This window comes from Cyanistes caeruleus, chromosome 1 (assembly GCF_971803275.1).
Source record: "Cyanistes caeruleus chromosome 1, bCyaCae1.hap1.1, whole genome shotgun sequence".
In the NCBI taxonomy this organism is placed as follows: Eukaryota; Metazoa; Chordata; class Aves; order Passeriformes; family Paridae; genus Cyanistes; species Cyanistes caeruleus.
In genome coordinates this window covers 99,485,379-99,508,367 of record NC_141701.1, presented here as the reverse complement: position 1 = coordinate 99,508,367, position 22,989 = coordinate 99,485,379, and the positions used below count along the sequence as shown (strand labels likewise).

At 38.2% G+C, this 22,989-nt stretch overlaps 1 protein-coding gene across 8 annotated transcripts in view; it reads right to left on the bottom strand.

The window, feature by feature from the left end:
* The window catches only part of SUGCT (succinyl-CoA:glutarate-CoA transferase), a 315,620-nt gene that overhangs the window by 127,230 nt on the left and 165,401 nt on the right, over positions 1-22,989 (bottom strand). Inside the window, exon 13 of one of the 8 annotated variants that reach the window (XM_086844716.1) lies at positions 21,762-21,827. The exons of the other annotated variants lie outside the window; for them this stretch is intronic. Within the exon in view, the coding sequence (XP_086700842.1) occupies positions 21,801-21,827 (27 nt within the window). The 3' untranslated portion in view covers positions 21,762-21,800. Of the gene's footprint in view, positions 1-21,761; positions 21,828-22,989 lie in introns of those variants that run through there. 8 annotated transcript variants of the gene reach the window in all.

Genomic DNA, 22,989 nt, shown 5'->3' with positions numbered 1-22,989 from the left:
CACATTCTCATACATTAATACCTTATGTCAACACATCAGATTCTTCCCACATGCACAAGCTTTGTCTGATGGAGACATGAAACTTCTGCCTGCATGACTAAGGAGTGCACTGGTGTGATTTTTATAAAGAGACTCACACTAGCAGTCAGAGCATAGAGCTGAATAGTGAAAATACACAGCCAGAATCTGAGCTCTTATATTTGCAAGTATTTTCTGATATTTGAGATCTGTCTCCTCTTGATAATCCCTTTGGGCCTGGCAACCACTAACATTCTTGTGGGCCAAAGAGCAGGTGAAGATGAGAAACTGGAGAACACTGCACTCCAAGGACATTCATATTACACGAAGGCACCCACAACTAACAGTCTGCCTGCATGCACAAAAAGCTAGTTTGTCCAATCAAAGTTGCACAGTTAAGCTGCATGCACAACAATTTTATGAACAATCCTGGACTTCACAAGTTTTGGAAGCTGGGCTCAGCAACTATAAAATTATACACTTGATATATATAAGTATGTACAGTAAATAGAGTATAATTAGAACAGAATACAATGTACTATTTTTCACTGCTTTTTATTCTTACTTCCCTAGAGCTACGAAATGAGTTTCTAATGAGCTTTGGGTAGTCACATAAATAGAAAACCTAACGTTGTAATGCCTGATAGTGATCTAAACTGCTTAGATATGTTTTGTATTACACCACAAAACAGTGGTTTGTTCATGGAATGGAACAAAAAATTTCATGTTACTCATACTTTGGCCCTAGGCATGCATGTGTTGAAACCATAATCCCCTAACGCATTTCAGAAAATGTTTGGACAACCTAGGTTTCTCTGTGAAAATGACCCAAAAGGAAAAAGCCATATGCATTAAAAACATAAATTACTGAGACCTCAATGTTTAAGTGTAGCCTACAGCACATAAAGAAAAATTTCCAATACATGCCTACTTTCCCAGTTAAAAAGGGACAAGGAAGATGAGAAGGATGTAATCAGGAACCATATAGAAAAGCTATAAACTAGCTGTGTATGGATAAACATTCTATACATCAGAAACAAAATATTCTATATCAAGGCAGGAAACCTCTCTACTGAAAGATCTTCAAACATGGTTTCACAGATATATACTGGTTTCACATGCACAGGTTCTCCCTTAAGATTTGCAGCAGCCATTTTGTTTTTCTCTGGTAGGGAGAATAACATGAAAAGTCAGGGAAGACTGACAATAACATAAAGCATTTTTTCCCACTCTAACAAATCCCTACAGTATTAGGTAGAATCCCATACACAAATCATAAGTGTCATTACTTTTACACTACCTCTGAAAGGCAGAAGGATTAACAGACAAGTGAACAGGCAAGCTGACAGAGCAATAGAGTGATGAACATTGACTAAATTAATTACCAAGAGTCAAAAAATCAATGTGCTGCAGTCAAGGAATGGATCCAAATACCACAAGTTCTTGTCTAGTGTTGCAAGTACAATGTCATCTTGAAGAGGTGATACTTCTTTACCAGGTAACAACTAATACACTTATACTACTTCTAACTGTTTATTATTTTTTCTGTAGAAGCTGAATCACAGAATTAAGGTTGGAAAAGACCTCTAAGGCCATTGAGTCCAATCATAATCCCAGAACCACGAGGTTCACCACTAAACCATAACCCCAGGTACCACATCCACATCCACAAGTGTTTTTTGAACACTTCCAGGAACCGTGTTCCCACCACTTCTGTGGGAAGCTGGTTCCAGCACCTGGACACCCACTCAGTGAAGAAATTATTTCTAATGTCCAGTCCAAACCTTCCCTGGTTCAATTTAAGACCATTTCCTCTCATCCTGGCTCTTGTTACCTGGGAGAAGAAGTTGACCCCACCTCACTACAACCTCCTTTCCAGTAGTTGTAGAGAGTGATAAGATCCCCCTTCAGTCTCCTTTTCTCCAGGCTAAACACCAGCTCCCTCAACCACTCCTCATCCAACTTGTGCTTTAGACCCCTCCCCAGTTCCATTACCATTCTCTGGGCTTTCTCTGGCACTTCCAAGTTTTTCTTGCAATGAGGGTCCCAAAACTGAACACAGGATCTGAGGTGCAGCCCCACAAGTGCTGAGTACAGGGGCACAATCACTTTCCTGATCCTGGTCCTGTTGGCCATACTATATATAGGTCGGGATGCCATTGGCCACATATTGGCCACATTGGCACAGCTGACTCGTGTTCAGCTGCTGACAACCAGCACCACCAGGTCCTTTTCCACTGGGCAGCTTTTCCAGCCACTCTTTTCCAAGTCTGGAGCTCTACAAGAGGTTGTTGAGACCCAAGGCTCTTCACCTTGTTGAGCTTTGGCCCATCAACACAGACTGTCCAGATTTCTGAAGCTTCAGTAAATTTGTGTAGCTTCTTAAATGCTTATTTTAGGCATATGGACTAGAAGTGGAGCTTAAAAACAAAGTATAGATTTGAGAAGATGTAGACATAAAAATGTACCTCAATGTTCTTCAAAAATATGTTTTTATGTATTTCCTTCCTTTCCCAAGCTGGGGGCCAGAAATAAAAATAAAATTTAAAAAAAACAGATTCCCATTAGCATTATGTTCGTGGTTTAGTCCTTTTTGCTTTTTCTTCTTTGAGGTAATTCAAGAAATAAGCAGGCTGTTTACTGTTTATGTGAACATTGCTTGCAGGTAAATAGAAAAAGTGCTAACATTTGATTGAAATTCACAAGGATAAAAAAGGTCAACTGCTAATCATAGAAGGTCTGCTACAAGATGGTACATTAAAAGTAAGAAAAAAGAAGTTGCAGTGATTAATTCTATTGTATTTTTATTACAGGAAAATAGAACAAAAAAGTGAAAATATTGCCTTGAAATTAAAAAAATCTCCTTTGTGAAGGGCTCCATTTTGATTTACATGCAGCACCATTTTACACAGCATTGGCTGTGAAAAGGGATTTTTCAGCTGGTCTTTAATGCAATTTATGCCAGTTTTAAGGCCTTTTGCATAGCCAAAGGAGCACAAAGAGCCTTGATGCAAATGAAAATCTGTTCTTTAATGTGCACACTACTCAAAGTAATAAAAGTTTTATTATTTTTTAAGTTATGTACACCCACTGTGCAATATCAAATACGCATGTTGTAAACACAGTGGACCGAGTTCAGACATGATGTAAGCATGTGTAACTCAACTGACTTCAAAGGGACCACTTGTGAAACAGAACACTACTTAGCATGGCTATGAGTTGCAGGATTTGTGCTAAATTCCTGGATCATGTTATTTTAAATAGATTTTTTTGAGTAGGATAGTGTTACACAGCATCAGAAATAAAGAACTGGGCTGTCAGTAATCTGTGGGGTCAAGTATCAAAAGAATTATTTGACTTTGTGCAAGATACACAAAACATTTCAAGCAGACTGAAAAAAGCAGAGAAGGAGCACATTGAGATGTCATTTCAGAGCAAAAATGGCCATCACTGCTTTAAACAAGAAAAAGCAAATAATCCATGTACACTAGTGGTGTATATAAGAAAAGCAAAAAAAAAAAAAAAAAAAAAAAATGTTTAGGCAATGTATGGAGAAGAGGGAGGGCAAAGGGCAGGACCCATCAGTCTTGGGAGATGGGTCCAAAATCAGGCAAATGTCATAGAATCAGACCAGCCAGAATGCTGTCACATGCACTAATACAGAGAGCAGCAGAGCAGGTAATAAGTGGTATTGATCTCATGGACCTTTTTACCGAACTCCACTCACTCAAACTTTTCATCTTGTATCTATTGCACTGCCTGGCTGCATTCTTATCAAAATGCTTCTGGAAAAAATAGAATGAAACTTCAGCTTGTAATACAACTAGTTACATTTTGTGGGTTGGTTTTTTGGGGTTTTTTGTGGGGGGAGTTGTTTTGGGGGAGGTTGGTATTTTTGGGGGTTTTTTGGGGGTGTTTTGGTTTTGGTTAATTTTTGGTGTGGGTTTTTGTGGCTTTTTTGTTTTTCAGGGTTTTTTGTGAAAGAAAATTAAGGCATTAGACAATTCACAACCACAAAGACATTTCATCATGGATCATCAATCTGCAGACTAGGAGCTTGAAATCAAGTAGAAAAGAAACTCAGCAGAGAAACCACAGGAAAGCAATATTGCTGGAAAAAAAAAAAATGAAAAAAACAAAATTCAGTAATGGAACCAAAAGAGATGGTCAAAGAGAAAAGGACTTAATGATATAACTAAATGGAACTGAGCTTCTGACTTTATGCAGAGTCTCATTCCCAAGTGTTGCCTTTTTAGCAGTGTTGGTCAATGAAGACTTCATCTGGCAAAGCTACTGCAGTATTTGGAGAGTTTTTCTGACTTACGGGACAAAGGCATGTGAAAGTTGGACAAATTACTGCATCCTTTCAAATCCCATCAAAATCACTGTTTTGCTGTGAAAAACTCCAGAGGCACTTTATTTTGTAAATTTTGAAGCTTCAAAAGCAGTCCAATTTCATGGAACAAGAGAGTATTTATTTCTTTCAGCAATAAGGAAGATGCTACAAGTGTCCTTTTCTCAGAACATGAGCAAGTGGCTATCTTACTATTCCATTTTTGTCAAAAGATATGGTGACAGGAATATTCTGTGCCCTGGGAAAGAATTCAAAAACCCAACATGTAGATGCTTTACAGCTCAGTTTGAAAAAATCACCTAATATGTCTTTCCAATTTAAGATCAGGAATGAATCTCAAAGTAAAGTGAAAAAGAACATCAAGTAAATACTCATACAAATATAAAAGCTATGTCTTCAAATGCCAAGTATTAATATATGAGAACAGCCCTAAATGGTCACACCATACTGGAACGTAATGAGAGAGGACAACTCCCCGAAGTATCAGATACCAATTCACTTTTAAATTATATTACTGGCCTCAAGAGCATTACAGCTGATGTAACATTTGAATTTTGCCTATAGTAAAACTCTTCCTGTTTGGACACATTTGACTGCCTCCAGGCTTTGATGATATCCTGAAGTACATCTTGGTACTTAACTGATATATTTATCCAGTCAAGGACTGCAAGACCGTGCAATGTGCAAGAGAGTAATGAAATCACACTTCTGAACACTGATTCTGGGTACTCAGCAAATAAATGAAGCTTGTTTTGACATGCTTCATGCCTTAGAATTTTGCCTGAGAGCACCTTCTCTTCAAAATGAATACATGGATTATCCATGAAAATTTGATACTGATTAAAAAAACTCTGTATTCATAGTTCCCCATGGAATAATGTAGCCATGTGTGTATTAGTAAGCCTTTCATAGGAGCAAGTAGTAATATTTAAAACTCATCTTAAAAAACATCAGCCATTTATTGGAGTCACTAGAGTATGCAATAACTGACCTCAGGAAAAAGGGCTGTAGCTGCATTTATATACTTGGCACCTAAAAAAAAGGGGAAATAAATGTTTGATGCTTTTTTTATTGTCATACTTCTACAACAGTGGGTTTTCAGTGTGTGGCCTGTTAAAGATAGTATAAAGGGCTGAGCTTCAAGCTTCCATAGTTCTACAATTCCAGGCAGTTCCAGTATCACAGAATATCATTCAATAAATGAAAGACATACATACAAGGAAAGATGAGCACATGGAGTTCTAAAAGTATTCTGTGTATACAACTTTGGCATGATTACATATTTAAAAAAGTATGTGATCACAAATAAACTGATAATTCATAGGCTGAAACAGACCAAATTTTATTTTAAAGACTGTATAATTTTCAATTCAGACCTATACTATAGTGTGAAGAGATAGACTGCTACTATTTGAATTTCCACTAATAGAACACCTACTCGTTAACTGCCTTCTCTCCCTGGAATTCAGCAAAGGCAATTCCAGGGTCCTATGGCTGGGGAAGAATAACCCCCTGCAACAGCACAGTCTGGGGGCCAAAACTGCTGGAAAGCAGCTCTGTGGAGAAGGACCTGTGGGCCCTGGTGAACAACAAGCTATCCATGAGCCAGCAGTGAGCCCCTGTGGCCAAGAAGGCCAATGGTCTCCTCGGGTGCTTTAGGAAGAGCACTGCCAGCAGGTGGAGGGAGGTGATCCTGACCCTCTACTCAGCCTGGTGAGGCACATCTGGAGTGCTGTGTGCAGTTCTGGGCTCCTCAGGACATGAGAGACATGGAGCTCCTGGACCAGGTCCATTGGAGAGCAACAAAGATGAGTAAGGGACTGGATCATCTCTCTTACTAGGGCAGGCTGCGGGAGCTGAGCCTGTTCAGCCTTGAAAAGAGACAACTAAAAAGAGACCTCATTAATGTCTCTAAGTACCTGAAGGGAGGATGTGAAGAGGATGAAGCCAGGCTCCTCTAGATGGTACCAAGAAACAGGACAAGAAGTAACAGGCAGAGACTGAGGCACAGCAAATTCCACCTGAACAAGAGGAAGAATTTCTTTACTGGGTGTGTGACTGTGCACTGGAACAGATTGTCCAGAGAGATTGTGGAGTCTCCCTCACTGGAGATATTCAAGAATGGTCTGAACATATTTCTGTGCCATGTACTCTGGGATTACCTTGCTTAAGCAGGGAGGTTGGACCAGATGACCAACTGTGGTCCCTTCTGATTTTACCAATTCTGTGATTAATTTTTAAAATTCCGAATGTCTTTGAATGGCAGATTCTTGTCTCTATGTAATTTATTTTTCATCTATTTGCCAATATTACCATTTTTATTGTCTTCCCATGCCAAAACAAACTCTCTGTGTATTTAAATGTCTTTTAAATATTGCAATACTGAATAAAAAAGAATATAAAAAGGAAGTCTATAAAGAGTAAGATGTCATTCTGAATTTTGTTACAAATTCATACTGTTGAATGATTTGCATGAGGCTTTACTTATTCTGCAGTCTTGCTTGAAATAAAAGTGTCCAAAAGCATTCCAAGCTATTTAACAGAATTTCCCTGTGCTTTTACTTCTCAGTAGCAAATAATAAAGGAAATCTAAATTTGCCCTCTTAGGTATAATACCCTATGCTCTCTTTCTTGATGGAATATATCAGGGAGGAGTAAGAAATATTATTTTAGAGATTGACTCCAAGAAGAAATTACATTATTCACTGCTTTTGGCTTGATGATCATGCTACAAAGGGAAAGCTAGGGGTAGAATTCAATTCCCATTACTCAAATACCCAGAGCAGTCTTCAAAGTCATGACCCTGAGGCCAGAGAAGCTCTATAGGGAGCAGGCAGATACTGGGGGCAGCACAACAGAGCCTGTGGAGATCTAATCTAGCACCTCTCCTCTGCTGTTGCCCATCATAGAGAGAATTTGCTTCCAGGCCTCAGCCAGATCAGATGGGCAAAGCCAGGAGTGGAAAGAGAAGGGACAGGGAGATCTCCTAGACAGCTGTCTGTGTGTGAGGTGCCAACAGTACACATTGGGAGGCATCTCAACTGCTTCTTGCAAAAGGAATTTTGTAGCCTTCAAATCTGGGATTGAATACATGCACAACTGACAACCAAGCATACATTGTTTGAGTAATTCTGAAGTCAACAGACTGCACAGCTAAAACTCTGAAACTTCTTGGTATTAAAATAATTCTTAATGAGATGTAACAGTAAGAAAGACAGAGAAAGTGAGACAGGGTGTGTCCTATCAGATTCCCAGCCTGCCTGACTTGTTCTTCTCACTTTTTGAAAATCATCAATTTCTTGAAGAGACCAAGTCATCAGGTTGCTCCAACAATGATATTTGAATAGGGGTGTTTATTTTTCTGAATAGATTTGTTTGTATTATTTGGTTTTCATTTATTTGCTTATTGTTATTATTTATGTTCTGAAGTATACTGTACAATAAACTTAATTCAGAAGACTTGCTGTGGATTGATCTTTTAAATGTATCACAAGTAAAATCTTAAACTTTCCCATGATTCAAAATAAAAAGAGGGGAGGGGGGAAGTGTGGATCATATTAACTTAATTCAGAGAAATGATGTAAAAACCCCAGGGATTAAACAGATGCATGCAGGTTCTCTCATACAGTCCCAAACCAGATTTGTGCTAACAAGATTAAATTTCATAGCTTGGGATGTTGGGGAGTTCATTTTGCATGCCTCTATGCAGATAAATGTCTTTCTTTACTTCAGTGGGTCTAACTGCATGAGCAACAATGGCTTGTGAGCTTGCATATGTAAAGATGCCTCTATAAGACATAATAAAATATGCCCAACCCTAGTACATACTTAACAAGAGTCCTTGAGAAAATTAAGATCAGAAAGGCTAGTACAGAATATTGAGAGCAATAGGAATGAACCAAAAAGTATAAAAAACTGTAAGTAGGAATGCTCATAACAAAATAATGATTCATGTTTGAAAAACACTACATCAACATAAAAATCATGACTTATGCAAAGTGCGGACTACCTGCTATTTGATAAGGCCAAATTATTTCCATTCTCCATGCAGGAAATGTTGGAAACTGACATACATTTATCTCAGAATTACAATCTTGAGATTATTCCTTCAGCATAGATGCTGACCATGTCGTGCCTTGACAAGTGCCCAAATTTTTTTTTAAGCAGTGGCTTGTTTGCAATACCAAAAATCTGTTCTGCTATAGTCTTTCATAGTAACCTTCTTCCTTTTTCTTCAAATGTGTTTTGCTCTGCTGTGACAGAAAAAAAAAGCCTCTTCCAGTTTTTGGAAAGCAAAATAAACATTGCAGGGAAAAACCCCCAAATCTATCATCTATCTATCTATCTATCTATCTATCTATCTATCTATCTATCTATCTATCTATCTATCTATCTATCTCTCTAGCCTATCATCTATCTCAGAATGCAGATTGAAATAACAGTTGCATTTTCCTCAGCAGTTAGTGGTATTTGCAGACTGGATTCTGACTGAGGAATTACAAAGTATTTCTACCCATTTCAGTGGAGTTAGAGAAACCATGCACCATTAGAACAAATGGAATAGTCTAGTCTGGAATTCCATATCTTGAAATAATTAAGATATTAGCATTAATAAATAATATTTTAAGGAAAAGTCATTGCATTTAAGTCCCACTGCAAGCTTGAATTGTACAGCATCACTTTTGTGGAGTTCAATTGCTCTCAGAAATCCTGGATAATAAAGAGGAATAAAGATATTCTGGTGAGGTAAAGGGCATAGCCTTTGAAATGCTGTGTTATACCTCCTACAAGAGTTAATGTATATTGTATTTCTACCTTGCATAGGCTGTACATATACTCAAGCACTGAAGTGACATTAACAACAAGAAGTTGAAGTTTTTTATTTCACTTGGAGCTTGCATAATTTCCTTCACCTCATAGTATACAATGTTCTAAGAGAATCAAGATACTACAGAGTTCCCATCAATTCTGCAATCTTGCTAAAACAAAGAGACAGAACATGAGATGAGATAGGAAAAAGTGCAGGTACAATTTATGAGGGCATTTGCATGGAATGTACACTTCTCCAAAATTAGCTAGGCATGCTTAGGAATGATGGAATGTTGCCTTCTCTGAAGCTGGCATAGATGATTTCGGTTATTATGAACACCAGATGGTCTCATTACTTTTCATCAGTTATGTGGTAAGCCAGAACTTCCTCAAGGATTCAAATGCTTTCTCTGTGACTGGCCTAAGTCACGTCAACAGAGCAAGGCTTAGGATGAATGATTTCAGGTTTTCTTGCTTCCTTGGTCACAGCAAGATACTCATGGATTCTGCTGATCTGATCAGAAATTCCAATTCTGAAGGCATCTGGAGGTATTCCAAGGATGTCTGCTTTTTGAAAGGAACACTTTCAGATATTGTGAACTAGCAGCCATAATTATGACTGAAAATGTCAGATTCAGTGCAAATTTCCAAGTGTTCACAGTTATTTCAGGACTGGCTACATTCAGGTTCACATGTCATAAGAGCAATAAAATTCACTGAAATTCATCCTCTAAGCACAATATCAAGATCTTTGGGAAAAGGCTGCTTACATGCTTGACAGCCATTCAATGGTGCCTCAGCCACTAGTTTTAGAACATGACAAGTACTCTCCCTTCTTCCTCATTGTGGAAAGAGGTGAGATGTAATTTCACTGTATCCTTTTTCACAACTTTCTGTTAGATGGGGTCTGTAGGCTATTTCAAGATGAAGAACTGAGAAAATTAATTGTACTTAAAGTGATTCTAGTAGATTTTTCTTTACCATGACCATTGCTAAATAGATGATGAATCATGCTTGCTACTGATCACTTGTTTTCTGTCCATTCCTGAAAACTTTCAGCTATAACAGATTTTATAAGATGATCTCTTTTTTCATATTTCCATACAGAACAATATACATGTTTGTTTGTATTATAGCAGACATACTATTGACCCAGAAAAAGTTTTAACTTTCTTATGCCAGTATAGAAGTGTATGCAGTTGGTAAGAATTATTTCAATGTGAAAAAAAAACAAACTGTGATGGAGTATTCCAGATGGATCATTTTCATATGGAACAGGAAGGCCTATAGAGAAAGAGGTACTAAAATAATGAGTTTATGAATTAATAGTGATTGCTATATGTCCCTTGATAGCATATAAATCAATTGAAACTGTTAAAGAAAACATACAGCAACTTCCACATAGAGTGGTAAAAATACTGCCAGTAACTCCAAAACTCCTGTCTGGCCACTCTGAATTGAATTTGTGTGTACTTAAAGGACTCTACCAGATTGAGGATATGACTCAGTGTACAAATTTCATAGATATCAAAGAAAATTATTCATTATGTTCATTATTTATATTGATTCTTTTGACTGCTCTTCCAGGGGCATATGCCAAATTCAGATTGCAGACTCTCTCAAATTAGAACAACACCAGAGTTTAGAAATTTCTGTTAATTTTCTCAAGCCCAAAGAACAGACTTCCCTTCATAGATGGAATTTTTTATGTTATTAGCTAAACTTCAATAATGCCTAAAGTCTTGCCTCTACATTTTGGTTTTGTGTTGGGTTTTCTTGTGATTTTTTGTTTCTTGATGTTTGTAGGATGGACACTCAGTAAATGGGAATGTTTTGAGAGGCCATATGAGATACTTGCTGCATACATACACTCTGTAAAATGTACTCCAAATGATAATTCTCATCTATATACTCATGTACACATATATGGGTAACATTAATGCAGACAAACATTACTGCTAGGAAAAGTTACCCATCATACTATAAACAGCTATCCCAATGCATAGATATTTTTCAGTTGTAAAATCCTTAATCCTCCCAGATGAAGGAGGGAGCAGGAGAGGGAAAGCGAGAAGGGGAAGAGAAAATGATGGGGAAATTGAGTACCTCTAAAGAAACCAGTTCCACAAAATCATAAACAAAGAAGATAAAAAGTGTTTAATTCAACACAGAATCAGCTTTTTCAATTGGAGAAAAAAAAATCCTGGCAAGAAACAAATCCCTAGTGCTTCAATTTTCCCCCAGATAATAACCATCAGATCCTGTGCTACTTCTTATGAGCACAATTTCCTCATTGTTAGCAGCTGTTCATTGGGTAGCATTGCACAACTGGCCAGGTGCATTATGGAGGGAATGAAGGAGGAGAGGGGGTTGTCTGCCTCCAAACCATCAGATGGATTAATAATATTCTTCAATACAGCAGTAACTGGCCCACTTCCTAAGCTATGTTTGAATTTTACTGAATGTAAATAAATAGTAGAGAGACAAGGACACCCACAGTCCTGGACAAAGTCAGAAATCTTCAGGCACTTGTTGGGTTGTTTTTCTGCCCCCACTTCCCCAGAAGATGCGAACTGCAAGATTATGTGATCTTTTTTTCCTCCTAGCTTCCTAAGGACTCCCAGGAAAGCATCAGGGGACTGGACCAGTCCTTCACCAGTTGCTTTGGGGGCAGGCAACAAGCTGGCTCCCATGCAGCCCTGTCACACCATACACTGTGGCAGCTGATATCAAAATGGACAAATAGAAGTTATCTTGAAAGCTCTCTAAATTGATTGTTGTCAATTTATATTTTCAATTTCCCTGTGCACTACTTAAAGGAATTCTTGATGTGCTGAGCATTTATTTTTAGCAGTTTTTCCATATAAATTCAAAAGCTACAGGTGGTTTTGCATTGTTCTCACTACATACTATTAAGTGGATGATTCCACCCTGACTTTGCACAGGAATAATCAATGGATACAGGTACAGGCATGTCTATAGTAATGAGAACTACTGAAATACTTGAACTTTAAAAACACTTTATCAATGGTATTTTGCCCTTAATATCCTGTCCAAAATATATAAGGCAGAAAAATGACTAGCACCCAGGAAAAGACTAATAACAAGGATCAAAATACTTATGGTGTATGTAAACATGAACATATCTTAAATCTAAAGTCTTCTCTGTAATGATTGAAATTTTAACATAGGCCTCATGTTTTTGTTAGTTTGAAACTTGGTATTTTTTACATTATAACTCTGTTGAAATGGGAAAGATATAAAAAAGTCAGGCTGAAACAGAACACTTTCAACCAAAAGCCTGAAAAACAAGATATAATCATAAAGGTCTAGGATATAATAAATAACATGATGAAAACTGAGCATGACAAACCTATTTTAACCCTGCTCTGACAAAGGATAATTTATCCTGCAGGATAATTTGTGCTTATAATACAAATGTATATCAAAACTCAGTGAATTGGTTCCTTAACATTATGCTGTCTGCTCAGACACTTTCATACCTAGAACACCAAGGAGTAAACTAGGTAATTAGAGGATGAAACACATGGAGTCCCACTATACATGCTATCCCATGCATGTCTTTCTGATCTCTAACTACATGGAGTCAGATTATAAAGTTCATAATATGATAAGATTGCACAAACACAGTTTTAGATTGGTTTTACTGCTTTGATCTCTGTGGAAAATAGAGACGCACTAATAAAGATACCTACAAACTATCACGTAAGTAATGAAAGACACAAGTTTTTAATAAAATCTGTCTTTACTACCATAAAAGGATACTATATTTTCATATTTCATCCACCAAATAATGTGCAAAAATTTTATCTAAATAATACTTAAACAAATCTCTACCAAAAAATGAAAAGTTTGAAAGAATGGATTTTTACCTGATATCCTCACTTGAAATTAATTTTGTTAGAAAATAGAAAATAGAAAATAGAAATATTTTTCTATTGAATTTTTATCACTTTTATTGTATTTTTGGTTGTTTTCCCTCTTGTATGCATATTTAAACTACACTTTTCCACTGTTATAACTGAAAGTTTCAGTTTGCTCCCCTTTTTAGAAATCCCTTATAATGTTGCACTTGTGATAGGAACCAATAAACAGCTGTTTAAACAAGGAGTTTGTGCTTTTAAGAAGTAGCTAAATATCTGACAGTTATTCCCTTAGAACTACTGAAGAGTAGTCCACTATTGTATTCGACTCAAATGCAGACAGATTTGTCAAGTACAAGAGAATAACAAGAAATAGTTTAACCCATTATCTTTAAGATCATTTAAATGCTTGATTGAGGTTTTCCTATTTGAATACCTAAATGAACAGTCTAATTAAACATCTCAATTCATGTTTGTATGGTCTAACCGGCTCTTCTGCATAAAGTAGACAAATTGCAATACAAATTGTGCTAACAATTATAAATTTACAAAACTTTCTAAAGCTCAATGATAAAGATTATTCAACCTAAGGTTTGATTTTGACTCCAAAAATCTTGTACCTCAAGGCACAAAAATATCTGATTTTTACTTTACATTACCTTTACTATTGTCTATACAAGTCTTAACATTTCACCTAGCTGCAATTTAAATTAGATTAGTCAAGTCTTTCCTTTTAGATCATGAAATGAGCAGAAAGATTTATCTCAACCTAACCTATTTCTCACAGCGGCCAAAGTGACTATATCTGTTTTTTAACTGGATGGTTACTAAACACTACCCTTAAGCTCTAAATTTCTACAGGAATTTTATGCTATAAGATTGGTATCTTTTGCTTCCAGCAGGATGCTCTCAGCCAGCTGCTACAGGTCTTGATATTAGCACCTCATTTCTCTGAGCTCATAAACGTATATTTTAAGTTTCACTCACTCTGGGTTCTGGGGTGGCTATCAGAAAACCCAGCAAACAAGCAGACTGTTAGCTTAGCAAAGGATTATGCATGAATGATTGACATGTCACTTATTCAAAACACTCACATCCAGAGGGCAGTGGTCGATGGCTCAGAGTCCCAATGGACATCAGTGATAAGTGGTGTCCATCAGGGGTCTGTATTGGGACCACTGTTATTTGACATCTTCATTAATGACACAGACAAATGGATTGAGTGCACCCTCAGCAAATTTGTCAATGACTCCAAGCTGAGTGGTGTGGTTGCGAGAGATGGGATGCCATCCAGAGGGACCTGGGCAGGCTCAAAAGGGCCTATGGGAATCTCATGCAGTTTAACAAGACTAAGCACAAGGTGCTGCACCTGGGTTGGGACAACCCCCAGTACTGACACAGGCTGAGGGGTGAACAGATGGAGAGCAGCCCTGGGGAAAAGAACCTGGGGGTGCTGGTGTTTGGGAGGCTGGACATGACCCAGCCATGGGCACTCACAGCCAGAGAGACAAACGTGTCCTGGGCTGCATCCAGAGCAGCGTGGGCAGCAGGGCCGGGGAGGGGATTCTGCCCCTCTACTCTTCTCTGCTGAGACCCTACCCAGAGTACTTGGTCCAGCTTTGGGGACCTCAGCACAGCAAGGACACTGACCTGTTGGAGCAAGTCCAGAGGAAGACCACCAAGATGATTAGAGGGTTGAAGTACCTCTCCTGTGAGGAAAGGCTGAGAGAATTTGGTTTGTTCAGCCTGGACAATATAAAGCAGCTTCTGGGTGATGTAAATGCTGCCTTCCAGTACCTACAAAAGAGATGGAGAGGGACTCTCTACAAGAGCATATAGTGACAGAACAAGAAAGAATGGCTTAAAACTGAGAGTAGGTTTTTGTTACATATTAGGAAAAAATTCTTTATTGTGAGGGTGGTGAGGCACTGGAACAGGTTTGCCTGGAGAAGTTGTGAATGGCCCATCTCTGGAAGTACTCAAGAGCAGGCTGGATGGAGCTCAGATCAAGCTGGTCTAGTGCAAGGTATCCCTGTGCACAGCTGGGGGCTGTAATTAGATGATCTTTAAGGTTCCTTCCAACACAGGCCATTTTATGATAACATACTAGGAAATTAAAAGGAAGAAATGATCCCCAGACTTGCCTCTACCCTGTTCCCACTCAATAATCTATTGATTCTCTGGATGGGCTCATCAGAGAAACAATTACAGGAATAATTGCTGGATTGTGTTGATTTGTCATTAAAGTCATATCCCAGAACAAGTGTTTTAGTGTAAAATAGAATAAAGTAAAATAAATAAAATTTGTTATGGAGCTTTCTGGGACCAGGTCCACCAAAGGACCACTTTGATGATTATGGGACTGGAGTACCCCTCATATGAGAGAAGGTTGAGAGTGCTGCAATTGTTTAGTCTAGAGAGAAGTCATATCAGGGTAAACGTTACCAATGGATATAAATCCCTGAAGGAAGGGTGTAAAGAAGAGAACGATGAGGTCTTCTCAGGGGTGCCCAGTGACATAAAAGAAGCAACAAGTACAAAGAGAAGGTGCTGTCTGAACATCAAAAAACACTTTTTTACTGTGACAGTGACTAAGCATTGAAACAGGATGTGGAATCTGCTACCTCTGATGGATATATTCAAATCCACCAAAATACTATGAAGGGAAACTGACTGTAGGTGACCCTACTTTAGCACAGGGATTGGAGCAGAGGACCTCAAGAATTCCTTTTCAACATCAACCCTTCTATGATTCTGTAAAGCAATTCAAGATAATGCTCTTGAATTGATGTGGAAAAACAAAGTGAAATAAAATGCCATTCAAAAAAATCCAAATGAAGTTCTTGTTTCTGATACAGAATACAACCTTTGCTGTAGCTAATGCACTCCAGATTTCTTGCTGCTAGTGTCACACAGTCCCTTTTTCACACTTCCTCAGGAAAGGAAGCCTAATTGTGTAAGAAAGGGAGTAGATAAATTAGAGATTTCACTATCATTTCCCTCTTAGATCATCAGCTAAAATCTAGCTTATATCTAAAATATTTTAAAATCACTGTGTTAGTGTTTTTTTGTTATCTGTAATGAGTATGACTTTAATAATAATGCACGCTCCATACTGCATAGAAACCAGTGACATAACTCTATTAAGAAGTTCTCATTTCCCCCACCATTTAAATAAATTGAAATCTCCATCCTCTAGTTTGCATGGTGTTTAAAAAAAAAGGTTGTGGCACCACAATTTTACTCTCTCTCCAAGAGGAATATAAACGCAAGTAAGGCCAAAGTTGTATATGAGAAACAAAATACTGGCCAGTTATTGCTTTGGTCATGATTATATGCAACGAGTAATAATAAATGGAGGGTCCTCAAAATATCCTTTTAAAGTCTGAACAGCATCAAAAACATTTAAACTTCACTAGTGGAATCTTTAAAACAGGATGTTACACTTAAGGTATAATGTAATGTGTTTGTCTTTCATGGAGCAATTAATCACTGAATGGAGGAGTTAAGACCCAATCAAAACGGAAAGGTGTTTATTGCTGCAGCTGGTCATTAAATTATTTCTATAAAGCTTAAACACTGGGTTTTATTGTTTTTATTGCAGATCCGCTCCTATAAAAAATACATTTAAACTTCCCTTTTTAGATTTTGTGGTTAGTTTCTTGTGCTTCTGTTAACCAAACAAAACCAAACCCAAAGAAACAGCATGTTATTCTGTTATCAGTGATAATACAAACCAGAAAGATAGAAAAAACATGTCACCTTGAATTCTAATATGTGTACCTTTTATCTATGGGAAAAACCCCATGACTGATGGCAGTAACACAAAATAATCATGATATGAGTTTATTTTTCTTTGGGTGGGAATTCCTTTCATTCAGTTGATTAAAAAAAATATTTCTTGGTATATGGAGGTCCTTAAGAAGATTCTCAAGTACCCTTAAGACACCTGTACATAAAGTCCTTTTAATGAAGCATTTGTCATTTTGGATAGACACTTTGGCTGGTAGAAAAGGAATGAAAGAAACTTTGTTGCATTTAATCCTTCAAATGACTGTACTAAAGGAAACATCTGCAAGGAAATATCCACAGGACAGCCATCCTCTTTACTGCATTATCAAAGGATTTGTTGTCTTGATTGCTTCAGTGAGGTATTTTTAGCAGATGCAGGTGCTTTGTGGGATTATCTGTTTATACAAAGAGGACACGTGGACGCTCACAATTTTGATAAGAAGCAAAATCTATGGACTTCCCCAAGAGAAAAATCAAATCCCAAATTTCATCGCCCTTGGACTGATTACCATGATGAATGTCATAGAATTGCCACATGGGAAATAAAACCATAGAATGAGTTTAGGTGACATCTTAGGGAAGCAAACCTGTAGCTTGAATGTTTTCTGAAGAAAATGAACAGGGTACAAAGTGCATACTGAACTAATATAAGATACTGACTACATACCAATTTTGAAAAAACTCTTGCTAACTGCTTTAAATGGCAGAGCCAACACTTTCTGGCAACTGGGGTTGACAAAATCATGTTTCTTGGAATGAGTCAAAAATATTGAGGCAAAAGCTCACACCCTTTTTCCTGCCGCTGGGGCAAAGACCAGAACTCTTGTGACATGTGCACAGAGATGTTAGCAGACAAAGTTCACAGTTTAAATATATCTGGCTGCAAACAAATCAACAGCATAACACATCTTCTTCAGAAGCAGAAGCAAATACTATCAAGACTTATTCAAAACCTTTTTAATGTGCTACATGATTCCACTTAGCACATCAATCAAGAGGAATTAATTCCTGATAAATTCATCTACAATGACTTGTATGCTTCCCCTACAGTGTTAAATCCATAATTTCTGTCCTTGGTGTCTGAATGCAATTTGTTCTCAGTTGCAGCTAGAATTTAGAAAAAATATCCTTGATATTAAACTTCTAGAAATAGCTTTGTTACTTTGATTCATAAACACTTTTTAAGTGTAGCAAACATACACATTAATCAGAATTAAAAGCTAGTACAGTTCATGGTTTGAGATTTTGAGGAAAAAATATTCTCAAGCCATCAGATTTCAGGGTGGAAATGGACAGTAATCTAACATTAGGAAAAGAGAAGTCAGCAAAGCTCTTCCATATTGCAAAAAGCATGATTTTTAGCCTTTTGGAAACATTTTTTTTTGAGTATGAGGAAAAAGTTATATATTGGACATCATATTGCTTATGGGAAAAATAGAGTGGATTAAGCCACACCTGGTTGAAAATGGAAAAACTGTATTTGAAATGTCTGCAGAGCTCATTAGTACCTTGATACCGAATGATTCAAAGCTATCTTTGGCTTTGACTCAAGATGCTGTCCTAAGCATGGCAGCACAATAACAATCCAAAAAGCTCCACAGATGTATACTAGAAAATGATAGTGCTTCATTAATTACCAAAGTAAAAACTTGCTAAACAGAGGCCCATTTTAGAAAATAAAAAAGAAACAGACTGTTAAAACCAGATGGGAAATAGACTGTAGTGGCCATTCATTACCTTTACATTTGCAACCAAGAGTGAGATTGCCAGAACAGTTTGTTCATTTGTATAAAGGAATTCTATGCTTAAATCACTACATTCAGTTTTACTGAAAGTTCTTTATGAGCATTTAAAAAAAAACTGAGTCAATGATGCATAATCTAGATGAAGGCTTTGGTCAGCTTTATAGCAAGATAGCAATGGATTGATAATTGGTGCCTATGTACAATATTTTAGAACACTACATAGCTACTTGAATTTCTACTCACTGTAAAAGATAATGCCAAAAGCTTTACAATGCTGACCAGCAATACTGCTTTCTTCCTCATCAGCTGCTTGTAAAAATCATATTCAAAGTTTAAGCTTTAGAAGTTCATAGTGCAATAGGTAGTGGGTGTGAGAGGGTATGTGTGGGGAGGGAGCAGGGTGTGTAGAAGTCCATTAGAAAAATAACAGAAAAACATCTGACTGCCATAGGCCTGGAAACTGAAAATTTTACCACCCAATACTTTCCTTTATACTGCAAAAATCCATGACATAAGGGACAGCTCTTTGGTTTCTCAGCATAGCTATGGTAACAAGACAGGCCAGAGGAATTATACCCTAGTTATATCTTTTAAATTGAACCAGTAATGAACTGCTTTCTGATAGCCTCTTAATTACACTCTGCCTCTAAAAGCCTAGATAGCCTAAAATAGAGTACTTCAAAACAAATTTTTCTAGGTTTATTTTACTCACAGAGTACACCTCTATTTTTAACAGACATCATTAAAAAATGAACTGAGTTCACTGGATGATTTTTGTAAACTACCTCTAGAGCTGTACATTGAGACAGAGAATGGCTGTTAATTTTCCCTTGTACCATTAACTTCCTTTAATATGTTTTGATGCCTTCATTGATTTATTCCTATTTTGGGGGAAAAAATAGACCTTGAACCTACTTAAGTCTACTGTATGTCAAAGTTAAACTATACAATATATTAATGAGAAGAAAATTGGCAAATCTCTAAGCTTATAATCTCCTATATGTTCAAAGTTTTCCGTAAACACTTTTAGCCCATTTGACTGCTCAGAATCATATTCTTCCCCCATGAAAGACTGCTTACAGTCAGAAAATACTGAAAATACTCAGTACATGTGTTTCAATTATCTAACTCATACCTGAAGAGATATTAGTTAAAGTAAATCTAACAACAGCTTCTACAGTTAGAAGAATATGCGGGCTACTTACACCAAGTACTCTGTTTGAGACACTGAGGAGGGCCTTGTCTTGGTTTGAAAGGCAGGTGTCTGCCAAGGAAAGGGGGAACCTCCCTTGGAATGAAAAATATGACCTGCTTCCCTCCTTTGAAATTATAGGGCTTTCAGGCCTCATGTATCGGAATATATATATAATACTGGAAATGCACATTCAATATTGGAAAAGGAATAACAGTTCTTTAATAGAATATATATCTGTATAACAAGGCAGACAAACAGCCACAAGGGCAGCAGAAGGAGCAGCAGCACAAGCCCAGTGACGCCTTCTCTGGGCCGCAGGCACTTTCCCCTCCGGTGCAGTTCCGGGCACAGCCGGCAGGGGGCGCTGGTGGCTCCCGGCCAGGCAGGGCGGGTGCGATGATTCCCCCGCGCCGGCAGGGGGCGCTGTGGCGCGGGCCCGGCCGCCTCTCCCCACACGGGCAATGGCCGCGCTGCCGGCGGGAGAGACAGAGCGGGGCTTCAAACACACAAACTCACGGGGGGCAGCCGGTCACAGTGCCCTTTCAGATGGTGAAATGGGTTGTAGCAGGAACCTCGGAGCCACAGGCTGGAATGGCAGAGGCGAGCAAACCCCGGGATAGCAAATAAAATGTAGCAGAAACTTCACAGCCATAGCAGGAACCAGGGGATATCCAGGTGGGCAGTGGGTGTTAGGTTAAAGTGTAGCAAAAAACCTGAAGCAGTGGCAGAAAGGAGCAGGGCTGGACAGCAGAAGCTGGGCTCCCCCAAACAGCCCGGAGATGCTCCCTCAGAATAGGAGGTGAGAGGGTCGGGGTCCTGGGTTTTCCCCTGCAGCACCTGAGGAGATGGTGAGGGTCCTTTCCAGTGAGACCAGGTGTTGTAAAAAAAACAAGGTCCCAGTTCAATGGCTGCTCTTACAAGCAAAGGCTCACCCACTGTAAGGAAGAAGGGCTGGACTCCCTGATGGCAGTGAATTCTCCCTGTGGTAGCAGCACCTCGACCATTCCCCTCTGATCCTGAGAGCGAGAGAGAGGGAGGAGCTGAGCCCAGCCTGTCACCCCTCAGCTAAAATCTCACAGCCTCTCTGCCCTTCCCAAGAGAAAGCCCCCCAGCTAGGAGGGCAGCCAACTGCACCCTTCCCCCAGCCACATACTTTGTCGCTTTAAGTATCAGTTATTCCCATCTCTTAGGCAACAAATGGTAGAAATCTTTTTCCCTGAGAGAAAGAAAAGGGGAAAGAAAAGGAAAATCCTAACCTCCAACAGGCCTTGTCTTGTTCTTGTTGTATTAATGTTCATAAAACATTATCATTAATATATCACTCTCAGCTTTTGCTGTTAGAATCTGTGTTCCAGTTTTGTGATAGGGCCTAACATAGATAACAGTGCAATTTCCCTCAATATAGGAGCTAAAGCCTGTAATTCTATCTGTAGATTTTTTTCTTTGTGGAAAAGAGAGTTTCATGGGAAAATACAAACATATATTTCCTCAGTCCAATATTTGCAATTGCACAATTTTTGTGCTTTCATTATGAAAAAATGAGTTAAACAATACTAAGACATTTCATTCAGATTTACTCCTGGGAAACTACATATTTAACAAAGGTAGCAAGTTAGCCAAGCTAAGGTCTTGTGTAAGTCTAAACAGAGTTAATTAACCAATTTCTGCCAAAACAAATTTTGAATGCTTTCTTCTCCACCTCATTGTGGTTTATCCTTCTAGACTCTGGCCATTCTTATGGATATAGCCAGAATTACCATACCAACCCAAATAAAAGGTGACTTCAAATATAAGGCCACCCTCATTTTTCAAAGGCTACATAGAAAAATCAGCAAAATTTATTAATAAAAAAAATTCTCCCCAGGAACTTCTTAGATCACCTTCTCCTGCCTCAGCTTCCAAAGTCCTTTCTCCTCATGATCAGCTTGCCAGGCATGCTGATGGCTGTCTGCACATCTGTTAATTGTGCTCTTCACATGCAGGGCCTGGACCAACCGCATCAGTTATGCATGTCCACAGCTGGATCTGGACTTTGGCAGACCAAACAGACAAGGGAGGTAAACAGGTGGATTAATTCCAAGCCCTACAAACAACATAGCAGACTACCAACATCTACCTTTCTTCAAAACCTTGAACTGGGCCCAAAACCTGGGCTGCTCCCTGCACTACCACTGCCTGTGTGAGGCTGGGAAATTCAGAAGGCTCTTGTATAAATGGAGTTTTAAAGGAGGCCAGACAGTGAACTCACAGAATCACAGAATATTCTGAGTTGAAGGGACCCACAAGTCTCCAGCTGTTAAGTGACTTGCCAATACAGGGATGGAACCCACACAACCCTGGTGTGATAAGCACCATGTCCCAACCAGCTGGGTTAATCTCACTGAACTCATGCCTTATCAATACAGCAGTAATCTGTGGGGCTTTTTACCTTTAGTTTTGCCTTTCAAGCAAGCTTCATAGAAATGTAATGGAGTACCACTAAAAGTAATACTTCTACATTTTGCCAAGCAGGGAAAATGTTTTTCTTTCTTTTACTCCCCACCCTGCCCCCTCCCAGAGTATATTTAATCAAGCATGGTATTATATCACTCCATGAATCTATCACTTCCAGATTCAAGCTTTTAATCTTTGAGTTAAGTCCATGATAATTCTTTCATTATTTACTCATTTGTTGATTCCTTCATTTTCCTCAGAGCTATGACTGTTGTTTAAATTTTCATAAATGCCATGGTCATATCCTAGCTAAGGGAATATATGAACAATTCTTCACTTACTACCCATGTATTAACTACCAAGGTGAACTGACCTACAAAGACTACTAAGAAGCTTGCAAAATTAAATCCTCCAGCTTTGGAAATAACAGAAGTCCGTTTACAGACAGGCATATAAACATATAAAAGCTTTGTACAGCACTATTTACCTCCTTATTACCAATGCCAGCTAAAATGTGAAGATAAATTCAAGACACTGGATATGATCCTTCACATTCTGAGAATTCACTGAATGTCTGTCAGGTATTCTGTTTATTGTGCCCCACTTCTTTTTGATAATTGGCTGAAAATAATAAAGTATACACTTATTATTTTCAAAGTAAAGCTAATATACTTTTTTGTGATCAAAATTTTCAAGTAAATACAAGATAAGAAGTGAGGAAACGCCACCTATGGAATATAAAAATCAGCTGAACTCTGA